Genomic DNA, 25,824 nt, shown 5'->3' with positions numbered 1-25,824 from the left:
TACCTGGAAAATTTTGAGTTTGTGAACTGTGTCATTTTCGACGTACTTTTGTCTTGCTTGTATTAAGAAGTGTGAACTTTCTCTTCTAGAGGACACTACTGAAGATCAACAATAGTGCACCCTAGTGCGGAGTCAAAGAACTATTTTGTTGGAGAAAATTTAATTTCAGGAGTTTGTTCTTTGTTAAATTTCTTTCTGTCATTGTTTAAGTTGGCAATATTTACCCCTTTCTTCCCCTTGTTTTGAATGTATCCAATCACGAATTTTTTCAATTAATTTCTGACCAATCTGGTGTATCTTTCCCCAACTTGAATCTGTTGCGGGGTCCTACCCAATAAAATCTTTGTGGGAGGGTGTTTTCTTTCCCCTAACGCCTAGAACTTTCTGCGAGAGTATTTAAACTGCTGATTTTAGGGTCTCCGAGCCATTTCTGCTCCATCTTTCAGTGTATTAAGTACATAGCTGGAGGCGGGAAGCGCCTCTTTCCTCGGCAGCGGTCAACAATAAGGTAATGGCCGATTAATAATTTTTTTCTTTGCCAGCTCAGCAGTTTAACTTTCGGGGCAGGTTCTAAGCGTTCCCCTATGTAACCTTTTCCTAAAATCTATTCTCTTGTAAAGCGACATACTGGGATAGAGAGTGTTAACCCTCTCGAGCTCCCACTCACATTGTTTGAGGTGAACTTATTTTTCGCAACCTATTCTTCAGTAATGTAAGTTAGTAGTTTCTTAAGTCACCTCTGTAGTATGGGATTAGCCCTTGTATCAGTGGCCTTAGAGCCAAAATAGGTCTTAAAGACAAAGTGTATTAGGAGTGCAAGTTCGCCTCCTCTCAAATTGTGATTTTAGAGGTCATGTATTAACTTTCTTGTCATTTAACAGACCTCAGTAGATTGGGTATTTTGCCCCTGTGTATATGTCCTTTGAGGACGGCTTTAAGGTGGAGTTCGGAGTGGCCTATGATAGGCTTGTATTTTAAGGGGAAGTTGCCCTTTTTTGAAAATTGTGTTTCTGCCTCAAGGAGGCTTTTGGATGTAATTGGAAGCCGGTGTTTCTGGCATGTTTGGGGGTTTTCGGCCCCTTTGTTGTATGGTGTTCATTGTAAGGTTGGGCACATGGCTCAAGAATTATGTTTCTGACCTTTTGAAGCCCCAAATGGGGTACCTATGTAAATGTAATTGTCAATCGTGTTTCGGCTACTAAGTACCTGTTCTATTTGTTGTTACCTAATTTTGAAAAGAAAATATAACCTTGTTAAATTTTAAAATTAATTTCACTTTAGTAGCTTGAGACCCCTTCACCACCCAGCACCTTCTTTCATGCATAACTACCACCAAAACACGGTAACAATTATTATTATTATTATTATCGTATGGCATTTACAAGCATAATCTGTAAAAATATACAATTAACATACACATAAAAATATAGAGGTAATTAAACTAGAATGTCCAGCTTCGACAACCAGTCCACTGCACTTGGTGTCAATTCATGCAGAGTCCGTAAACCGTCCTTAAATGCTGACAGTGGACAGCTCTCAACAACATGAAGCAATGTCTGCTTCTCAGCACCACACTCACACGCAGCACTTTCACAATATCCCCACTTTTTCATCATATATCGGCACTTGCCGTGGCCTGTTCTGAAACGGTTGAGTTTTGACCACTCATGTCGAGGAAGATCGAAACCTGGCACTTTCTTCGTTGGGTCTTTAATCAGAAAGGCGTTAGTGGGTGGACATTGTTCCCATCGCTGTCTCCATTCTGCTGTTACACTGAATTTTTCATAGGAATGTAGATCAGTCCAGAGTGGATTCCTGGATTTTAACCTCATCACAGGTGGATCTCGTAAGGCATTGAACAAAAGTGAGTTCCTGTGTGCAAAGGTCTTCTTGAGCAACTGTACTTTTGCTGCTTTTCTCCTCAGATCTGGAGGAGCAATGTTTGCTAAAACAGGCAGCCACTGAGTAGGAGTCGACCTCACTGTACCAGTAACAACTCTCATGGTTTCATTGAGCTGTACGTCAATCTTGCTCGAATGTACGCTGTTTTCCCACACAGGAGCGCAGTACTCACCAGCCGAGTATACTAGAGAAAGTGAAGCAGTGCGAAGAGTGTTTGCATCTGCACCCCAGTTGCTGCCTGCTTGTTTATGCAGTAGATTTACTCTTGTACTCAGCTTCTTTGACAGATTCGAGCAATGCTGTTTGAACGACAAGGACCGATCCAGTGTGACACCCAGATATTTTGGGAAGAAGTTGTGGGAGACTTCTGTTCTGTTAAAAAGCACATGTAGCTTCCGATTAGCTTCCATGTTATGCAAGTGAAATGCTGTTACTTCCGTTTTACTAGGATTTGGTTGGAGTCTCCATTTGTGAAAATAGTCGCACATGGTAGCTAGGTCCTCTGTAAGTACATCCTCACAGTGTGCCAAATCCGTACTCTGAGTAATTAAAGCTAGATCATCTGCAAACTGTATCTTCTTTGAAGTTGTTCTTGGCAGGTCATGGATGTAAAGATTGAATAGAATGGGAGATAAAACTGACCCTTGGGGTAAACCATTATTTAGAGATCTCCATCTGCTTCTTTCACCATTCAGAAATACAGCAAGTCGACGGTTGGATAACATGTTGTTTAGTAAGTATGCTAGCTTCTGACAAGGGATGACCTGAACAAACTTGAGCAACAGTCCCTCCCTCCAGACCGTGTCATAGGCTGATGTAAGGTCGACAAAAGCTGCAGCAGTCTTCAGTCTTCTCTGGAATCCTGCTTCAATCTCTGTTGTCAGTGTTAACACCTGATCACAACAACTACGATTCTTTCTGAAACCCCCTTGCTCAACTGGGATGACTCTTTCTATTGCTTCCTGGATACGGTTAAGTATCATTCTTTCAAGCATCTTGTAGATTACACTAAGGAGTGAAATTGGTCGATAATGTGAAGGATCAGTCGATTATGTCAATAAAATAGAACTTTTCTTTTCCAACAACACCTACACTATAGTGAGCGAAGACCCCACACCAAAAGTTCAGCGTGACTTATAGGTTTTGTTGAAAAATTTATCATTCCTTCTGCAAGAGCACGAATATCAAAAACTTACTGTCATGAACCCTAAATTACCAACCGCAAAAGCATTACCCAAAATCCATAAAAAAGAAGTTCCCGTGCGCCCTATTATAAACAGCAGAAACAGTCCCACATATAAAGTCTCAAGATTTTTATACTATTTTCTTAACAAACACTTTAAATTCAACAATGAAGCATACGTAAAAAACTCCATTGACTTCTGCGAAAAATTAATACAATTTAAACTACAATCCAACCACATAATGGTCTCATACGACATCACTAATATGTACTCAAGCATCCCTATTAATGATACTATAAATATCATCAAAATGAACCTTACCAAACAGTCAATTAAGCAAATTTTAAATAAATGACTTTATCAAATTGTTGAGCTTTGTTTTGAACTACTACTACTTCACTTTCAACAACAAAATCTACCATCAAAAAGGACTGGCAATGGGAGATCCCGTTTCGGGCATTTTAGCTAACATTCTCATGGATAATCTAGAGGCTAACAAAATTGTAAACAAAATCAACGGTCTCCACCTATGGATAAGATTTGTTGATGGCACGTTTGCCATCATTGATAAATGACAAAACAACAACAACATTTTAGAATTTCTTACTGGACTCAATAATAGTACCTTCACAAAAAAAGATGAAACCAACAACTCTTTAAATTTTCTAGATGTAACCATAAATAGAACCCATAATAAATTCAAATTCCAAATCTATAGAAAACCCACTTTTTCCCCTCTGACTATAAAAAAGGAATCTATGCACCCGCATTCCCACAAATTAGCAACCTTCTACAGCTTAATCTATAGTATGTTCAAAATTCTTCGTTCCAACGATAACCGAAAAAAAGAATTACAATATATTAAAGAACTAGCGAAACTTAACGGCTACAAACTGAACGCAGTTAATAAAATTATAAACAAAATCAAATTAAAAACTGCCACTAACCTAACCGCTGAAAAACCTTAAAAAAAAAAAAATCATTTTGCTGCCTTCACCTACACAAATCCGGCTCTTTACCAAATCACTAACCCAATCAAGAAACAGGACATCAATATTGCATTCAAAACCCACAATACGAACAGAAATATATTCAACTTCCATACAGTAAATTCAACAGACAACCGATACTCCAATTCAGGAGTTTATAAACTCAAATGCGCCCAATGTGAATTTCCTTATATTGGGCACACTGGACGCAGCTTTCATACAAGATATTTAGAATATTACAACGCATCTAAGCACAACAAACACTCCTCTATGAGTATCCATATGAAAGAAATGGGACATAACTTCACCACCATAGAATGAATGAATTTCAAAACACCTACATCCTTTTAGACCAACACTTCAATAAAAACAAAAATCTAAATGACACCGTAGAAACAAAGAGCCCTGTCACGGAACAAATTCCTAATTTATTGTCATCTTTTAACATAAACGGTAATAATTTTTAAAACAAATCTTCAACTATAAATCCAACAATAACCCAACTCACTCCCTGCCAACAATGACACACCCCTACAATACGAGAAGCAGAGATAAAGCAACTGTTCAGACCACGTCACACAAGCAACACAACAGGACCTCCTCCTAACGTTTAAAGGCTAAGTTTCAAGAACATTAAATCCACTAACTAATAAACCATCCTAATATAGCACTCACACTTTTTTGTTTTATTCCACAGACTTAAACACACCCACCAGCCACACACTACATCCAGAAACCAGTGAATTGCTCTTCAACCTTACACTGAATAACCTCAAAAAAGCTCCACAACAAAACAACGTATAACAAGTTTATACGGTCATGTATTAATCCGTTTGCAAACAAATCTTGATCAAACTGTCTAACAGCATTCTTGCCATTCCTCTATAAGGCACCTAAATATTGATGCTCATTCTTCTAAGAAGTGATGCTGATCTATAGAATAATTAAACCATATAAGCTGAACATGCTCCAATGTCCTACAAATATAAAAAGGAATATTTAAATGCTATGACTTCAATAGACTTCAATGCCATCCCAATATCAGATTTTCTCCATTTGATAGGATATGAGCAAGACATTCCCACTGAAACTTCAAGACAAGTTTGACCAGTTCAGTTCCAAAATGTACCATAAGTTTGTATATATTATGTAAATTGTGTAAAAAATAGTTTTCAGAATAGTTCTAAAACAAGTTAATCTCCAATAAGTTGTAAAAATGTACAGATGATTTAATCCCACTTGCATCAAGCCGTTCTCATTACTGACATTATGAAAGTGGACAGTCAATATATTTCCATTAAATGTGAGGAAGAGTAGAATGTCACATTAGAACTTTAAAGCATGGACAGCTTGATCACTCCATTTCACTGTTATATAAATAATATTGACTATGATTAATCCTAAAATAGCATCCACTCAAAGCTCTGACTTGGAGATAGAATTAATGACTGGTGATGCCTGCAATGCCAGGCGAAACATGCATCAACACAAACTTAATGTAATGACATTGTAATAAGCGAAGACTTAACCAGTATTGAATAGGTGGTTCAATGAATTAATGTTTAACATTTAATAAGCACTTCGACACCGACATGGAAGTGAAAGCTATGGTTCGGACATGGCTATTGCAGTCTTCTGTGATGAGGGTTTACAAAATCTTCACAATACAACATGTTTGAATAAAAATGGAGATGATGTGGAAAAGTAGCTGAATGTGTAAAGAATCAGATGAAAGATATAATGCCCAAAATATTAGTTAGTTTTATATTTGATTGCAAAATGGTCCTAACTTTAAAAATAGCCTTCGTACTATAGCATAAGTCAAATATCACTATTACTACCATCTGTTCTTGTATCATGCATGTCTTGTTTAATTTGGTATGAAATTTGTATTTATGCTGCCAAGTCTGGCATTTCCTCGGTTCTGCATTGTTAATGTTGTGATGGTGGTCATCATACATATAATTAAATTGACTTTATTATACTTCAGTATACATCAAAGATATAGTTGCGAAAGAGGCCAAGAAACACAACAAATAATGAAGAAAATTACAGGCTGGTGTGAGTGAAGAGATCAGCTGAAAGGACAAACATGAAACACAAAATTTTGCACATTGAAATCTTAAAATTTACTTCTTGTCATTTAAAGTTGATGGTTTTTCTAATATTTTTGTTTGGTCATGATTATTTAGGTACATGAAACATTATCGAAGTATACCTGGACCACATATAGTGATTGTACCAAAATCTACGCTTGCTAATTGGATGAATGAGTTTAAAAAATGGTGTCCTTCTCTTCAAGCTGTATGTTTAATTGGAGATCAGGAAACTAGGGTATGTATAAATAGCATGCAATCTCTCTGTATATAACTATCATCTTTCATCTGGTTTTCTTGCACAATTTTTAAAAAAAAACAAGTATCTTGATACATTTAGTGGAAATGCTGACAAAATATTGATGTATGTGTCTGTCTCTTCAACTGTTACACATATTTTAAAAGAAGTTTTTTTATGTATGCTAAGCCAGTCTGTGATTGACTTCTATGGAACATTCTGTCTTGCAGTTCAAATTCAAACACTAAGATGTAAGGAAACATGGAATAAACAATTTTTAATACAGTAGTGGTTGTGTATAATGTAGTCTGATCATAATGCAGTGAAGAGTATGCCTCACTGAAAATAAAATCTATTTGAAATTCTTACTGTAGTGATTCAATAAGTTTTTGGCTTTCCAGTGTTTCCTACTCTGTAGCTCAGCATTTCCATTGTCAGCTCACATTGCTGACTACAAGGAAGGATATTAGGTTAGGGACTGTAGAACTGCATTCCTGCGATTTTACAGAAGTAAAAAAAAAAAAGTGATTATCCAAGCTATTCACAGCTTTTACATAAGAATTCTTGCCAAGGTAAGCAAGTTATATCCTTGAAAGTCCTTACTCCTCCTCTGTTGTCCACAAAGTGTACAGGGTCTCCCATATAAACTAAGACCATCCAAGCGTCATTTTTACTGTTCGATACATAAGCCACGAACCTACTACGCTGGCGTAACAGGGGGAGAGGTGATACTCCCACGTGGCACATCCCAGGTGGCGGATAGGGGGGTCCTAACCGGCTTGCTGGCAGACTTGGGAGAAATAAAATACCTCTCGCGGACGAAACATACAACCCGTTGTGAGTGGGGGATGCAGACGAAGAATGCACCCACGGTATCCCCTGCCTGTCGTAAGAGGCGACTAAAAGGGTCGACCAAGGGATGATTGTATTAGAACCATGAAACTACTTTAGTACCCGCTATGTGAGGAACACAATAGGTTTGTGTAGCGTGTAAATAGCGCCGCAGTGTGTGAAACACCATAGGTCTGTGTTACATGTGCGCATTACGTTACCTGTGAATAGTACCATAATGTGTGGAATACCACGAGTCTACGCTACTTTTGATTAGTACCGCAACATGGCAGATAGCATGGTTGTACTTTCCTAGCGCTAAGTACCATTATGAGGGGCCGATGACCTGGAGTTTGGGCCCGTTTCGACTACATGCATCATCTAGTCAGTATTGTGCTTTAGAAGCAGTCCCTTGGTCGGTAATACTATTGTTTAATGCTAGTTTCTGGGAATGTGGGGCATTGTGGGTCGGATCCACTGATTATTTTAGCTTCAAATTCTGATCAGTGGAGGATTATGGATTTTTAAATTGTCATCACATTTCGTCTCATTTCGTACCATTAGGGGCCGATAGCCTAGATGTTAGGCCCTTTTAAACAGCAAGCATCATCATAATCGATACGTAAGCTGCAGTATTGGAGGCACCCGTATAGTTCTTGACCTTGCAAGCAGCGTGCACGTTTGACCTTGCAAGTATTGGAAAACAGTCTGAATCTTAGCTGTTAACATGGTGAGACAGTTATCATTGCTACACCATATTTTTGTATGTTAAAGTTATTTTAAGTTTGAGTCAGATCGACGGGTACGCGATGCGTTTGTTGAGCAATTTTCTGGTGAAGTGCCACCTTCACGAGCACAGATTCACGTAATTGTAAATAATTTTGAAACTACTGGCTCAGTGCTCAATAAAAAAATGTGCATGCACACACAATTTAACAGAGGAAAAGCTAGATGACATTGGTGCGGATCTTGAATGGTCGCTGAATAAATCGCTCACAGAATTAGCATAAGAAATAGGGATTCTGGTTTTGCTCTGCACACAGAGCTACAAAGCTGTTACACATTAAACTGTACAGGTTTACATGGGCCCATTGTTTAAAACCTGCTGATCCAGCCTCCAGAATGAGATATTGTGAGTTGTATCTTGCATCGTGAGTAAACAAATGAAAACAGGAAAAGCGGCAGGGGTGGGTGAAATACTGTATGTGTGTAAATAAGGACAGCAGGACCTATTGGTTATAGAGGTTGCTAAGGTGTGCATATACCTGATGATAGGTGTAAAGGTGTAATAACACTACAGTAGAACCCCTTTTTAGTGAATCTCAGGGGATTTGATATTTCTTCCTTAAAAAGGGGTTTTATTTAAAAGGGGGTTCAGAGAAAATAGGCTCTATATCACATGAAATAATAATACATTTATGTCTTTAAATAATGTAATGTCAAGAAATAATAAATGAACATGTTAAGAAATCCTAAAATGTCAAATCAACACAAGAATAACAGAAAATATTTACAAAACAGCAAATGTAACAAATTCATTAGTGGACCGTTGGGACCACAACCTGTAGCAAGGAAAAGAGAAATAGGTATTACTGACTTACAATTTGAACTTGAAGGAACGGAGGCCTAACATGATTTTAATGAGATTTGTGAAACAAAGACAATGAGAACCCTTAGAATAAGCATATTAACCTTCACTTTCTGAAATAGTCCAGTACAGTAGTTTGCTTCGTCTTGTCCAGATGTCTCAAAGAAGTTTTCACTCAATTTGGTTGAGACTGTTGATGAGGTTTTTATAAACATTGATGTAGAAGTACTGGCAGACAATATCCAGTCTCTCCACTGCTGCCCCAAAAGTTGGTTCTGCTGGATTTTCTTCTTCCTCTTAAGTACTTCATTTTTTTACATCGTCACAAAGGTCTCCAACATCCATCTGTGGTGCTGAGGTTAGGATATCATCACAAGTAACAAATTCTTCGAATGTTGTGGCACTCGAGTCCTTTGATACCCCCCCCCCTCCCAGTCTTCCCCAATGTCATCAGTAGTGTCATCTTCATTAAAAACTTCTGAAATGGCACCAAAACCTGCATGGCCAAGGCAGTTTTGAATAGTGTCTGTTGTGACTTGTTGCCATGCTGCTACAAACATATGCATGGCTTGGAGTATATTCAGTTTCATTTCCTCATTTCTTTTGAGGAAAGAAAGGGCCTTCCTGTACACTTTCACAGAGTGAATAATTCCAAGGTCAAAAGGCTTCAGGTAACTGGTGCAGTTAGGAGGAAAGGAAACCACTTTGATATTCCGCAGGAAAGATTTATGTGAAGGATGAGCTGGACATCTATCACCAGCACTATCTTTGTTCCTGCCGATCCCATCTTGGCATCTAAGCTTTGTAAAAATTTTAGAAATATCTCCGATGCCATCTGCACATTGTTGTTAAAATCATATTTACACGGGAGTGAGGATTGTGGCGACGTTTAGTAAATTCACAGAGGCTTGCGGACTGAACGCTGAAAGGAATAACAGTCTATAATGATTATGTATGTATGTATGTATGTATGTATGTATGGTGTTCTTCAAACATCTTGGGTTCGTAAATTTTCCAATTATTAGTGGGGGTAAGTTTTCACTTCCATCGCTTTGTCTGTCTTAATTTTTTCTTTTTGCCTCCATGGCACCTTTTCTCCACGAACAGCATATGTCTTGCACGGGAGCAAATTGTAAAACACTCCCGTTTTATCGACATTAAAAATATCCATAGCATCATATCCTTCAAGAAATCGAGGCAGCGTGTTCTTTTTCCAGTACATAGCTGTATTGTCATTAACTTCCGCACTCTTTGCTGCACATGTTTTGGAACGAAAGATTGTATCGTTTTTTAAAACAATCAAGATGCAATGAAATAAGGGAGGCAATGATCAGGAAGGGCATTAGACAGGATTGTTTTAGGTCTTCAGTGATATTCAGTGCATGCATACATACATGCAGCATTGAATGATCTTCAAGAGAAAGTCAAGTGTAGGAGGGTAAAAAAAATTTGATATGCTGAGGTATGCTCATGACATAGCAATAATAACAAAGTGAAGATGATCGCAAGTTAGTTTTATTGAATGTGGAAGCCATATTCTCCAATTACTTCATGAAAATTAATGCTGGAAAAACTTTGGCAGAAATGCGATACTGGCAATAAATTTAATAATTAAAAATCCATGTTCTTGAAGAGATGAACTGCTTATGTTACTTAAGGTGTAAATTTACGTCTAACGGGAGAAGCAAGGCTGATGCAAATAGTCGAATTTTGCTGTCCAAAAAGACATTCTTTTACAAGAAGGTCTCCTGTCATCCAACAGCTTGAGTGCTGAGGTCAGGAAAAAGGTTCCTTAAAACATACTTCAGGAGCATAGCTTTGTATGGATGCTAGACTTGGACAGGGGGAAAATATAAAAAGTGCAGGCTTGAAGCTTTCAAGCTTTGGTGCTACAGGTGAATGCTCAAAATTAGCTGGACAGAAAAGATGACAAATGAAAAGTCTGATGCAAATCCAGGAAGAATGGATTCTGTGAAAAAAACATTATCTGCTAAAGGTGCAGCCTAACTGAGGCATGGAGGGACGACACAAAGGGAAAAAAAGGTAGACCAGGCTCATCTTATATCCAAATTCAAAGAGATGTTAGCTGCATGAAATATAAGACATGAAACTATTTGTTTAAGATAAAAATGCATGGAGGAGGACCTTTGTTCCTGCTGCTGCAAACCAACCTTAGGATTTTTTTTTCTTTTTGCTAGGGGCTTTACGTCGCACCGACACAGATAGGTCTTATGGCGACGATGGGATAGGAAAAGCCTAGGAGTTGGAAGGAAGCGGCCGTGGCCTTAATTAAGGTACAGCCCCAGCATTTGCCTGGTGTGAAAATGGGAAACCACGGAAAACCATCTTCAGGGCTGCCGATAGTGGGATTCGAACCTACTATCTCCCGGATGCAAGCTCACAGCCACTGCGCCTCTACGCGCACGTCCAACTCGCCCGGTGAACCTTAGGATTAATAACTGGATGATGACTTTTCTTGTTACATTGTAACCGTACAACAGGGTTACAGATTTCATTCAGCATTTATTATTATCATTAATTGACCCAATTCGGTAGATTGTATATTCTGATTTTCATCATTTAGGCTGTAATATAAATAGGTATCATGCATATTATGTCATTTAATCATTGGATAAGGAAATTTTGTTTGTGATTATTCTGTATTATAAATAAGTGAGATTTGTTGATTTGAAAAAGTCATACTTTAACTTATAACTGTAGACTTTTTCAAAATGGCACCCGGTAATGACGACATAGTGTTTTATCCTCCGAGTAAATTAACCGAAAAATGTGACGAAAAGTGCGGAAAATGTCGAAGATTAGTGAAAAATTGAATCTTGTGTGATTCATGTGATCGATGGCGGCATTATAAGTGCGGAAATTGCCCTAGAGACGTAAAAACTAATGAAAATGTTGACTGGATTTGCGAGCAGTGTGTTCGGAATGTAGTTGGTGACGGCGTTGACGATGAAGCACCGAAAACAATCGATGAGGAATATAAAAGTGCATTCGAAATTATAAACATTCTACAAAAGGACAATGAGACTCTTAAAGTTGAAAATCAAGAATTAAAAGAAAGACTGCGATCTCTACAATTTGGGACTGACCATTCTTCGAGTGATATACCGGTACCAGTAACAAACTCGAGCACGTGGTGTCAAGTAGTTCATGGATGGCCGGCTAAGAAGAAATCTAAAACTGAATTTCCGGAAATAAACATCAGAAATAGGTTTTCTGCCGTAAATAATTTCATTCTGGAAGAAAGTGATCGCGCGCGATACCAAATCATCGCGATCTCCTGCCGTTGCTGTGCCGACGTTAAAATTTAGGCCTAGATTTCAGATTCAAGACCCAGTTAGGCCTAAATCAGCAAAGGTAGCTGTGTTTGGTGATAGCCAAGGAAGGGGAATTGCGGGAGTGATAAACGACGAGAATATAGCAGCAACCGGTGAAATATATCCAGGAGCTACTATCAGCAGTGTCCTGGAAAACGTAGAAGAAGCAACAAGGAACTTCGGGAGCGGCGATGCAGTGCTTATCATCAGTGGGACGAACGACGTAGCTCACGACGACGCCAAGAATGTAAGATCACAACTTAAACATGCACTAGGGAAGCTGACCCACACTAACGTCTTTGTAGTGAACATGCCCCACAGGCATGATTTGATTAGAGACTCGTGTGTGAACATGGAAGTGGACAAGGTCAATACAGATATTGTTAAAATTTGTAAACATTTTCGGAATACTCAAGTTATTGAATGCAGCAGTTTTGAGAGGTACTGTTATACAAAACATGGCCTCCATCTAAACAATTCAGGTAAACGAAAGATAGCAAATATTGTTCTAGATTTTATTACTCTTAAGATATGTACTGTAAAACAGGCAACTCCCTTGAGTTATAATACTGACCAGGAAAACTAGTAGAGCTGTACTTTAAGCTGGTTCAGTCAACTAGAAAATGAAACCCAGGAAAGTAAGGAATTTCAACCTACCCAATTGCAACAGTCAAGTTATAGGGAGGAGGGGGGGTCTGAGACTGCTCTTGGTAAACTGTCCAAGTGTAGTAAATAAACAATTAAAATTCGGTACATTGATGGAATCATATGAGACAGATGTGGTGATAGGAGTGGAATCGTGGTTGAGAGAAGGGGTGAGTAATAGAGAAGTATTTCCAGAAGGGTACACAGTCTATCGTAGAGACCGAGGAGATACAAAAGGGTGGGGGGGGGTGTTTATTCTGGTGAAGGAAACGTATTGTTCACATGAATGGTTTACCGATGAAAGGGATGAAATATTAGGGATAAAATGAGTTTGTGATAATATGAAGGAGGTGGGAATTATAGGAACATACAGGCCTGGAAGAGAGGAAAGACATGGAAATATTTGAGAAAATAATAGATTATACTCATAAAAACAATAATAATGATATGGTAATAATTGGGGGAGATCTAAATTTGCCTGAAGTTGAATGGAATGGAGCTGCAAGTGAAACCCATGAACAGAAACTGGCAAATAAGTTAATTTGGGAGGGAGGATTTACACAAGTAGTACAAGAACCGACTTGTCTCAATAACCTACTAGATGTATTCTTGGTTAAAGCATGGGAAATTGTTAATAAAACACAGGTAATTGAAGGAATAGGAGATCATAAGGCTGTAATAATGGATGCAGGGCTCGTACCAAAAAGGCTTAATAAGAGGGTTACACAAGACAAGAAATTGTACAGGAAAACTAAAGTTGATGAATTTGGGACTTACCTTAAATCACAATTCAGTTGTTGGATAAATGAAGGGAGTAATGTGTATACACGTTGGGCTAAATTTAAAGGAATCATTTGGGAAGGAGAGAAGAGATTTGTACCTGTTAAGAAGGGTAAAATGACCTCAGACCCTGTTTATTATACAAGGGAAATAAGAAATTAAAAAGAAAATGTAGAATAGTAAACAGGAAAATCAACGAGGGTAGGGAGAGTAGAGAAACTAGAAAACAACTAATGAGGGAACTGAATAGAGTGAAAAAGGAAGCAAAAGAGAATTATATGAATGGCATACTTCAAGAGGGTAATGATCACAAAGAGAAATGGAAAAAGCTGTATTCAGGAATCAAAAAGGAAAAGGAATCCAAATTTCTACAATGGTGGGAGAAGGGGGTGAACACTATTTAACAGATACTGAAAAAGCAAACCTATTTAGTTGGGAATTCAGAGATTCAGTAGATGATTGTCAGTTGGAAACCGTAACAGAAGATAGAGAGGGAGAGACACAGAGGGAAAACAAGAAGGTTCTCATTCACAAATGAAGATATTTTCAGAGAAATCCAACTGCTTCAGCAAGGAAAAGCAGCAGGAAGTGATCAAATTACTGGGGAGGTATTAAAGACAATGGGGTGGTACATAGTGCCTTACTTAAAATTTCTCTTTGACTATGTCATAAATAATAGTGTAATACCAAAGGAATGGAAGGAATCTATAATAATACCAATTTTTAAAGGAAAGGGTGATAAAAGGAAACCAGAGAACTACAGACCAATCAGCCTGACCAGTATAGTTTGTAAAATACTTGAGAGTTTAATATCAAAGTATATCAGAGGGGTATGTGCTGATAAAAATTGGTTCATGAGGAGCCAGTATGGATTTAGAAATTTTCTTGTGAGGCACAACTGGTGGGATTTCAGCAGGACATATCAGATCAATTGGATTCAGGAGGTCAGATTGCATAGCCATAGATCTTTCCAAAGCCTTTGATAGAGTGGAACATGGAATATTATTAAAGAAATTGGAGGGAATAGGATTGGACGTAAGGGTTACACGTTGGATAAAAACATTTCTAAATTCAAGTGTTCAGAAAGTCAAAGTAGGAAATAACGTATCGCAGGAAGAGAAAGTTTGGAAGGGAATTGCACAGGGTAGTATAATCGGTCCGTTACTTTTCTTAATATACACAAATGATTTAGGGAACAATATAACATCAAAAATAAGATTGTATGCTGATGACATAATTGTTTATAGGGAAATAAATAACATTGAGGATTGTTCAGAATTACAAAGGGACCTTGAAAGTATCCAACAATGGGTTGAAGAAAATAATATGAAGGTTAATGGAGGCAAATCAACTGTTACAACTTTTACAAACAGGAGCTTTAAAACTGAATTTGAATATACTTTGGATGAGGTAGTTATCCCAAAAGATGGCAAGTGCAAATACTTAGGTGTGAGATTTGAAAGTAATTTGCACTGGAAGGGTCATGTTGATGACATTGTTGGGAAAGCATACAGATCGTTACATGTCATAATGAGGCTACTTAAAGGATGCAATAAAGAATTAAAAGAGAAAAGTTACTTACGTACGGTTCGTCCATTATTGGAATATGCAAACATTGTTTGGGATCCTCACCAAGAATACCTAATAAAAGAAATAGATAGTGTGCCGAGGAAAGCAGCAAGATTTGTAACAGGGGATTTCAGGAGAAAGAGTAGTGTATCAGAAATGTTAAAGGAACTTGGGTGGGAAACATTAAGTAAGAGAAGGGAGAAAACTAATAGGATTATATAGAGCCTATACAGGAGAAGAAGCATGGGGAGATATCCGTGAGAGGCTTCAGTTGGAAAATAATTATATCGGCAGGACAGACCTCAAATATAAAATTAGAAGGAATTTTAGCAGAAGCGATTGGGGTAAATTTTCATTCATTGGGAAGGGTGTGAAGGAGTGGAACAGTTTGCTAGGGGTAGTGTTTGATCCTTTTCCAAAATCTGTACAGATATTCAAAAAGAGAATAAACAGCAACAGAAAAAATAAATGAAGTGTTAGAGGGCATTTGACCAGTGCAGGTTATTGTAAATAAAAAAAATGTGTGTGATTAAATTAATTCCATCCCCTGGTCTAAGGAGTTGGAGAGCCAAAGTAGGGGACTGCCTGTAGGGGTGAAGTACAGTGGGGACTTCGAGGGCCCTGGGACTGCTACAGTAGCTGTGAAGGCCCTTCAGGAACTCTGAAAATTGGTGGCAAAAGGGGCTCTGGTTAAGACGCAGCAGGTCGTTATGCTACTTAGGTTCCAGAATGGGTTAAAAAAAAAGTAAATAAATGCAATGTAAAGTTTAATCTTATACCAGTTGTATAGTATCATTTGAAATAATTCCACATACTGTATATCAGTTGACTATATTTGTAAGTAGTACAGGAGATATTATAAGTAGAATTTTGTAAACAATATAAATTTATTATGAATGAGCTGTGTGTTTAATAGAAAAAATTGTTAGCGTAAGTTGTATTGTATTATAGGAAAATTTTCTTCTTGTTAATTTAATATTTAGTGCTTGACAATAATGTATTTTAGTGTACCATTTGCCACCGAGGTAGACACCTCATTTGCAAATAAAGAGATTTTGATTTGATTTTGAGATGAGCTGGTATGACACTGTGCAACCAAGGCTATGTTTAACCGAGGTTGCATTAGGCAAGAAAATTTACCGTTGACACATTTAGGTGGTAAACTTTTGTACGCGTGGTGAAGCTATTTAGACACATGACTGATTTTGTAAAGTGCGTGGCCACGTGGTTTCGATAGTGTGTCCGTATTTGCTAGTTACTGTGTGTCGATGTGGAAAGGATGCTCAGGTAGAAGGGATCCGAGTGGTCATCACGAGTTTATATAAGTCAATGTAAGGATAGTTGTTTGGTCTGTTAGGTCTGAGGTCTGGTCTGGTCTACGAGGCGTGGTGGTTAGTACTGGTCTGAGACGTGTGGTAATTTGTACAAGATCTCACGGAGAAGCAGCAGCACCTGATTGCGAGGTAGAGCGTCTTTATGCAGTTTTATTTCTGTACATTTACCGGAGACTTGGTGCCGTGGTCTGTAGCTGTATAGGCAGTATACAGGGTTATTCACCTAAGATGTTACACGGAAATAACTTCTAAACCATTAGAGAAATCGGTATTCTGTTTTCATAATCGTAAATGATACCCAGGAGCTTATAAAATAATGTGCTGCGTATTCTCATGGGGTGATTAATAACCAAGATATTGATACTAACTTCTATTTTTAAATAGAATGGCACAAATTCATGTTACTGGTCTAAAAGTTCAACTGCATACAAGCTAAAATATATAAGTATTTTCAAAATCGGACATTTACTTTTTGAGATCAATAAGAACAGAATGCGCTGTTTTGCATGCTGCATCAGACAGCGTGAAGTTGGGCAAGGACATATTGACGTGCAAGCAGGTTCTTGGGTGTGATTCCAGCCACAGAGTGGATACCAGGAATGTAAGCATATCATACACATGTGATGGGTTTGAAAAGTGTATATGACAGGTGAAGTCATGACAAGACAGGGAGGTGCGATGTTTTTAAAAGGAATAAAATAATTACTTTTGTCTTCAAAGGAACATAACGAAAGCTATAATTGTCACTGGTTTGAGTGTACAGTACAGTATGAATGTAAACATAGTGCAGGACACCGGAAGAGCTCCTTCTAGAAAAGAAAATGAATAATGTCCGAATAATCTCCTTTCCCCATTGTGTGTTCGCCAGTCATACAATTACGTTACACACCCAGGGTATGATATGGTACTTCACATTTTGTGCTTGCGTGTCAATGTATCCTTGGCCGATCGTACGCTGTCTGACGCGGCACGCAAAAGCCCAAATGCATTCTTATTGATATCTCAAAAAGTAACTGTCCGATCTTGAAAATACTTAGATGTTTGATCTTATATGCAGTTGAACTTTTAGGCCAGCTGTATGCATTCCTGTTGTTCCATTTAAGAATATGGAGTTAGTATCAATATCTGTTATTAATCACCTCATGAGAATAAGTAGCACGTTATTTTACAAGACCCTGGGTACCATTTACGAATATGAACAACAGAATGCCGATATCTTTCATGGTTTAGAAGTTATTTCCGTGTAACATCTTAAGGTGAATAACCCTGTATATCAAATTAATCCGATATAAGCAGTTAACAGTTGTCATTGTACTTCGAATTCTTTATTGAATTTTAGTATGTAATTCGCGAACTTAAATTAAATCATATGTAGATACATCTTGCATCGCATAGAACTGTTGTATTTATTTGAACAGTCTCTACATTAGCTGTCAGGATGTGTGAAACTAGAGTAGATAGCATGCCTGAATATTACAGGTTCTTCAGTAAAGTTTTCCAATTTCTAACAATAAGTAGTGATTGGACGTAACCGCATCAAGGTTCACTACACTCGGCCAGGGAAAATAGGTCAACTCCAGGTTACGCAAGATGAGATAACCGAAGACGGCTTCAGACTACAACCCAAAGGTTTTTCTAGGAATTTAAAGTTCAACAGCGGTGTGTGCAGACATGAGGTAATTACAGTGTCAGGCATATTTGCATAAATAACATGAAGAATTTAATCAGAGACAATCTCACAGTTCACACTGAATGCCTATAGCTTTTTAAAATTTAGATCCTTTTATGTAACAACAAATCTCACAGGATATTTTTTATAGTGTTAAATTAAAGTACGGCAATGCATGTTCATTGTGATATAAACTACAGTCATGAATTCAGTTTTCTTTCAATAATAAGTGATTCTGTTTCCAAGTACAATCCTCAGTTGTGGAAATGCAACCATAATCTACGATTGTTCTGATCCATAGTCCTGTATATTGCCAGATGTATGAGTTTATCACCTCAAGTCTTGAGAATACTTGAGGTAAGAGGCATGATCTCTGAATTTTGTTGCTTATTACAGCAACTGGTGCTCAACCAATTAATAGTATATTGTGTGAAGGAAATTAATAGTAAGAGTAGTGGTAGGAGTAGTCACAACATGGTATTATTTGAACCTCATTCTTATTCTTATTCTATTTCTTGTTTTTCTTGAATGCACAGTACCTCCATTTTTAGTTCGTCATGACTTCAAACTACCATATTTGATTATAAGGTGGCATTGATTGTAAGTCGACCCCAGGAAATCACAAACCTTAATTTAAAAAAGAAAAATAATGAAGCACACAAAGCCTAAGGAATATATTTTCTCCCATTTAATTGTTCAGATTCATATGATTCAGATTAGTCACTTATTTCTTTGGCATTGGATGAAGCTGTACGCATAAACCGGCTTCGGTGGTGGGCTCGTGAGGCGAATGGAGGAGGATAGGTTACCTAGGAGAATAATGGACTCTGCTATGGAGGGTAAGAGAAATAGAGGGAGACCAAGACGATGATGGTTAGACTCAGTTTCTAACGATTTAAAGATAAGAGGTATAGAACTAAATTAGGCCACAACACTAGTTGCAAATTGAGGATTGTGGCGACGTTTAGTAAATTCTCAGAGGCTTGCAGACTGAACGCTGAAAGGCATAACAGTCTATGATGATGTATGTATGTATGTATGTATGTATGTATGTATGTATGTATGTATGTATGTCTTTGTAAAGACCATTTAAGATCAAACATTTTTGAAACACATGACCGACGATGTTTCATGTAATGTTTTGAGACAATGTCAGAATTTCAAAAGCTTCTGTTGGTAGAATTGTTTGCAGGGTTTCTGCAGTGATGACATCCAAGACACGATTAAGCTACTTACTATTTCATTCAATAAGAAGGTCAACAGTGTCCATGACTTCTATAAAATATGCCATTTTGCTGTTTTAGGTGCAATGGAGAGTATACTAGCAAGATTCCAATTACCTGAAGGTAATAGATCTGAAATATGCAGCAATAGGAAAGGATGGCTTTTTCTATTAATGTTAAAGTTATTAATGATTCGGGAACCTCCAAATCAGGGAGTAGTTCTAGTCAGGTTCTGTAAAGGACAGCATAATATTTGATAACTCCCATATCCGAGCCTGATTTCATGGGTGGGGGGACAAGTTACAAAGGCATCGTGAACAGCGTGGAAAGGATGATAGGGGTAAAAGAAGATTGAATGTTCTTAGCCAGGGATTGTGATTTAAATGTAGAGACAACCTATTTATGCTGATTTCACAAACCAAGTTTACAGCTATATCAGAGTAAGTTGCATCGGATAATGCTAAAAAACTACTTGGTTCTGTCACTCCCTTCTAGATTTGCATGGTTCGTAACTCTCAGGGCTGTTTTCACCAAATGAGTTTAAACTAGGTTATCTGCATTCGTCTGCGATCTGTGCAATAGTTTTGTATGTTTTTAATGACTGAAGTGTTTATAAGGCATTTATGAACACTCAGTAAAATCTACGAGGCTTATTAAATAAAAGAAGAGTGATTATCTGTCTTGACGTTGCCTAGGCAATGGTCCAGTTTTTCCTAAATAATAGGTTGAAACCTGGGGATAAGCGGAGTGAAAATGTGGGCGGGAAAGGGTTAATCTGGTGGTTAAAGTCTGAGTTTAAACTAACATTAATTTTCACCACATTGGTTTAAACTTTGTACCAAGTTTATACTTGGTTCAAAGTTAAATCTTCTACATTGTAGGTTTAAGCTGCTGTTTATATTCAGCCTTCTTGACATTTTATTAACGTATCTGTGATTTACCTAGTAGAATGGTTAGTTTTGACTACCAGTACTGCAGTACTTAAATAGAAAACTTACTAAAATTAGAACGTAGTATTAGCGTTAGAAAAATAGAAGAATATATTGAAGTCTATGAATAAATAGGAAATAATTCTGATGTGCAACTGAGGTTAAGAAGCCGCATTCCAACAAATGTTTACAAACGTGGAAAATCGGATGTAAGGGAGTTTTTTTATGGATTTGTAATTTATAAGCGAACAACAAGATTGTCTTGTATCAAATAAGGATTAATTTAAAACGTCAACTGCACGAAATAATATATCGCTAGAAGCAATGATTGATTGCTATAAGATATTATGCAGCAGGCTTTTTTCTCATTAACAACGGGGACCACAGACCTTAAATTACAGTCTCCTTATTATATAAAAATACTGTAATGTGAAGCATAAAAATATTCTTATATAAGTGGTCGCCCGCTCTCCGTTTGGTGTCTGATGGCTGTGGTCGTAAAGCGTTAGGTCAGCATCGTCCAAAATTGTAATTGGACAGTTTGAATCCAGGTGGTCGAAAAGATTTTTACCATCAGAATGTTGGCTGGCTCGGGAGGAGAGGTGGTCGTATACAATTTCTAATGGCTAGATTGCGTGCCAAAAGCCTGTATTCAATCCTGATCCTCTCTGCTGTGTTTGTATGGAGTGGGGGCATTGATGCTGTTGATGGTGATTCGTCCATCGGATGGCGACGCTAAGCCCTGAGTAGAGCCCTAGGTGCTATTCGGATAGCAGTAGGCTATGTCGACACTGGGTTTTACCCTCCCCATTCCTAATAATAATACTGTTTCTATGTCCCACTAACTACTTTTGTCCTGATCCATAGTCCTGTATATTGCCAGATGTTTTGGTTCATCACCTCATGCCTTGAGAATAATTAAGAGGCATGCTCTCTGAATTTTGTTGCTTATTACAGCAACTGGTGCTCGACCAATTTATAGTATATTGTGTGAACGAAATTAATAGCAAGTGTTTTTTAAAGTTTGGTTTCTGATTTCCTGGGGTTGACTTACATTCAATGTCAGCTTGTAATTAAATATAGTAGTTTGAAGTACATGTAACAAGCTTTAACAGCTTCATTTCAAGCAATACTATAGTGACTATAATCAAGTAGTGAATATTCGAGATAAATATTATACCGTAACCAAGTGGTCTGCCTATTCAATACAATACATAATTCATTGCATTTAGTACATGTTTTGTCCCCTAAGGGACATCATCAGCTATAATAAATTAACATTAATATATCAGAATACAAAATAGATGTTATTAAAATTGGAAAGACACATTAAAATATCGATGTATGGTTACGATATTTAAGATAAGATCTTAGAAATTTTGTTAAAATTTTAAGTCATATGATCGATAAAAACAGTTGAGTTGTCCTTAATACTCTTAATAATATTCTTGGGAAATAACAGTTGTGCTTTATAAAATCTTCAATGATCAATTGTTGTGAATACCACACTTGATTTATATCTCTTGATGAAAGGTATTTTAGATCTTTGATATGCATTCCTTAGTATATTTATTAAATGCTTCAGAATTTAAAGTCAACTCGGGGCTGTAGTGGCAAAGTTCTTTGTAGTAATGGATATTATTTTATTCCTTATAATTGGACCCGATGTGCGGAGGAGGACTCGTTTCTACTGAGATACGTGTGTAAAACAACCACCATACATCAATATTTTAATGTCTCTTTCCAATTTTAATATCTATTTTGTATTCTGATTGTTATAGCTGATGTCCCTTAGGGGACAAAACATGTACTAAATATAATAAATTACATATTGTATTGAATAAGCAGACCAGTTGGTTATAATATTGAAGTTTATCTTGAATATTCACTACTTGGTAGTACACCTTACCCCTTATCCAAGTAGGCATTCGTATAAGTTTCCGTTAGCTCCTCAGGGTAAGATATTAACCTTGTCCTTAAAATATAATAATATCGCAGGTTTCGTTGAAGAGTAAAGGCATGTCCACTAAAATGTTATTCAACCCCCAAAGTCTGCCGGTGGACTTCATCATTCATCATATATCATGAATAATTCCTGCCATTAATGGTTATATTACCTTACAGCTACATATCTTTACCTATATTTCAAAATAAAGACTCAGAAATAATCCTTACACTAATTTATTAGCACGCTAAAATAAAATTGAAATACTTCTTGTAGAGAAAAGAAAATGGATATTTGATAATTAATCATCTTATGCACAGTAATTCATGCTGTTAACATAGCTGAAATGGGGTCTTCTGTATTCATACATACACTATTTGCCAATAAATGCTTCATTGAATTAATTAAATCCATCATTTGCCTTCCTAACTTATGATGCAGTCCAAGCAACGAAAAGCTCAAGTTTAACCATGTCGATAACATGAATAATAACATTCAATATTCCAAACTGCTTAATAAAATTGATAATTGGTCATGGGGTTATTTTTTACAAGGTCATTTCCTTTATTTTTATTGGGATATGGAGGATTCTTCATATTTGGGGCTTCGTATGTAACTTCCGAGATGCAAGATATTCAACAAGTTTCCTTATTGTGGCTATAAACTGTTACCACACACTAAAATATCATTATAATTAGAAATATTGACTAGACATAGCTATATCAACTCGTTCACGACAGTGGAAATCATATATATGGTCAGTCAGTGGTTTTCATAAAATAATCTATCAATATTAACTGAGAAATTGTGCCAATCATTTATGTGTCCTAGCGTTAATGATGAATAATCTCATTTCATATACCGCTGTGTCAATAATTTAATTCCTCAATCTACTGTTTATTTGGGAGACATATACTCTCTGTAGGACGATAATTCTTAATGTTATGGTGGCTTGGGCAATCTTCCTCCCATCAGTTTAGACAGCTCTCATCATATTGTAGGTGTCCATGAAAGAAGAAAATGATATTATATGGGCAGAATAAATAACTGATTCCTTCATCTTAAGCCTTAAGATATGAATAAATGCTAATGTTTTCTCTTATATATCGAAAATGTGTCTTTATATGTATTCAAATGCGGCTTATATATATCTTTTTCTTCAGGTTGACTGCTGCTTCTAGTTATTATTTCAGATATTCTTGACTACAATCAGTCACTTATAGTACAAGAATTTGCCCTTTCTCACTTGCTTGCAACGGCCCGTATATTCCTTTTCTCCAGTATTTTAAAATTGAAAGGTAGTCGATTCTCCACGACTTGACTTAGTCTTTAGCTAGGTATGATCGAATCCTTCGTAAATATTTGTTTTTACTTCGCAGTTCTCTTCCTGTTCGCTGAATAACAACCTCTTCTTGGTTCCAAGTGGATTTTTTTAAAAAGCGATCTTCTTTCTTAAGGTATTAAGAATTAATTGATTTCAATTATTTTTTAAAACAATAGTTGTTCCGTCTTGAAACTCCTTTTCGATGGTCTTTTTATGACTCTCCGCCTTCTGAGATTGGTTTGCACCTCGGTGATACTTCATGTGTGTTTGTGCTGCATGATGCTGTCACGCGCCATTTTTTCTGCTACTTTTGTGTGCGTACAATTGCCTCGACTGTAACGTAATGGTACAGTAGTTTGAAGTCATGATGAACTAAAAATGGAGGTACTCTACATTCAAGAAAAACCAGAAAATGAGTAAGAATAAGAATGAGATTTAAATAATACCATGTCGACACCGGGGTTTACCCTCCCCATTCCTAATAATAATAATAATAATAATACTGTTTCTACATCCCACTAACTATTTTTGACCATTTTCGGAGACGCCGAGGTGCCAGGATTTTGTCCCGCATGGGTTGTTTTACGTGCCAGTAAATCTTCCGACATGAGGCTGATGTATTTGAGCACCTTCAAATACTACCGGACTCGGTCAGGATCGAAGGCCAGCGCCTCGCCCATCTGAGCCACTCAGTACGGTGCCCCCTTCATACTATCATGTATACTGTACTTCAATAAAAAATTATGGAATCAGAAAGATAATAAAGTGTTTAATGCTTGCCTAGTAAATTAGTAATAAAATCTATATATATAAAAGCAAGTCGGGCTGGAGCGATGTATATATAAATATTTAAAAATGAAAAAAGACGTGAATTAATGAGGCACTTCCAGAAATCTCAGAAATTTGAAACTTGGTACGAGGGAAACTGATGACCCCAGGATCCCTAGAAAAATCGGAAATTCTCAAAATTCCCTGAAGGGGGCACGCTGGGGGGGCTAAAATTTTGGGCTCAGCATAAGAACACAGTCGTATAGTATATCCAAAACGATAACCTATAGGTTTCGTGGGCTTAAAAATTTTCGGGAATTTCCTCATTTTTATCCCCTATCCCCCCAAATCAAGATGGCGGCACAACCTGCCAGACGAGGTAGACAATTGAAATTTGGTGAAATTATAGCTTTTGGTCTCTAACCGACGGGAAAATTCCAAGATGTTCAAATCTTTCACTTTTTACCCCCAAAGATATCGAAATATGAAGGCAATTTTAATGACTGTGCAGACATTCCTTTTGAGCTATTTTTTGGCTAAACGGTACGTCGTATCACAAAATGGATGGCACAATGTCGCTTCAATTCGGAGTGATCTACAACTTTGGTCCTGTGACATTTTGTCGTATCTCTCTCCCTTATACGTTAAATTTGGCCGTATTTCTGGATTGTTCGTAAATTTGGTGATTTTTACAAGTATATTTCATTGTTTGACACACTTATATGAATGATAGGATCATCGCGTTAGGTGTGCACATTGGCACGATTAAGGGACATATGTGTACCAAATTTCATGATTCTAGCTTATACATAAGTAGGCAAAACGTAATGTAAAATGTTAAAAATGCACCCAAATTTCACCCTATTCAAAATGTGAACTCAATTTAGCCCCTTAATATGGGAGATACGAGGATATGGTTTAGAAACAAACATGTAGAGCGATAAATGAGGCGTCTGATGGCGCAAACCGTTTCTTAATATCATAAACCGTTTAGGAGATATGAATCTCGAAGTGGAAGTCTGCACTTTTCAATGTGCTCATGCTTATCCGTCATCTATATATATAAAAGCAAGTCGGGCTGGAGCGATGTATATATAAATATTTAAAAATGAAAAAAGACGTGAATTAATGAGGCACTTCCAGAAATCTCAGAAATTTGAAACTTGGTACGAGGGAAACTGATGACCCCAGGATCCCTAGAAAAATCGGAAATTCTCAAAATTCCCTGAAGGGGGCACGCTGGGGGGGCTCAAATTTTGGGCTCAGCATAAGAACACAGTCGTATAGTATATCCAAAACGATAATCTATAGGTTTCGTGGGCTTAAAAATTTTCGGGAATTTCCTCATTTTTATCCCCTATCCCCCCAAATCAAGATGGCGGCACAACCTGCCAGACGAGGTAGACAATTGAAATTTGGTGAAATTATAGCTTTCGGTCCCTAACCGACGGGAAAATTCCAAGATGTTCAAATTT

General features: G+C 37.2%; 1 protein-coding gene across 2 annotated transcripts in view; it reads left to right on the top strand.

The window, feature by feature from the left end:
• Positions 1 to 25,824, top strand: part of Iswi (Imitation SWI) — a 304,965-nt gene that overhangs the window by 99,084 nt on the left and 180,057 nt on the right. For both annotated transcript variants that reach the window (XM_068225541.1, XM_068225540.1), the window contains exon 6: positions 6,268 to 6,409. In XM_068225541.1, coding sequence (XP_068081642.1) covers positions 6,268 to 6,409 — 142 coding nt within the window. The remainder of the gene's footprint in view (positions 1 to 6,267; positions 6,410 to 25,824) is intronic.

This window comes from Anabrus simplex, chromosome 1 (assembly GCF_040414725.1).
Source record: "Anabrus simplex isolate iqAnaSimp1 chromosome 1, ASM4041472v1, whole genome shotgun sequence".
NCBI classification, from domain to species: domain Eukaryota; kingdom Metazoa; phylum Arthropoda; class Insecta; order Orthoptera; family Tettigoniidae; genus Anabrus; species Anabrus simplex.
This window is presented reverse-complemented; position numbering and strand designations above follow the sequence as displayed.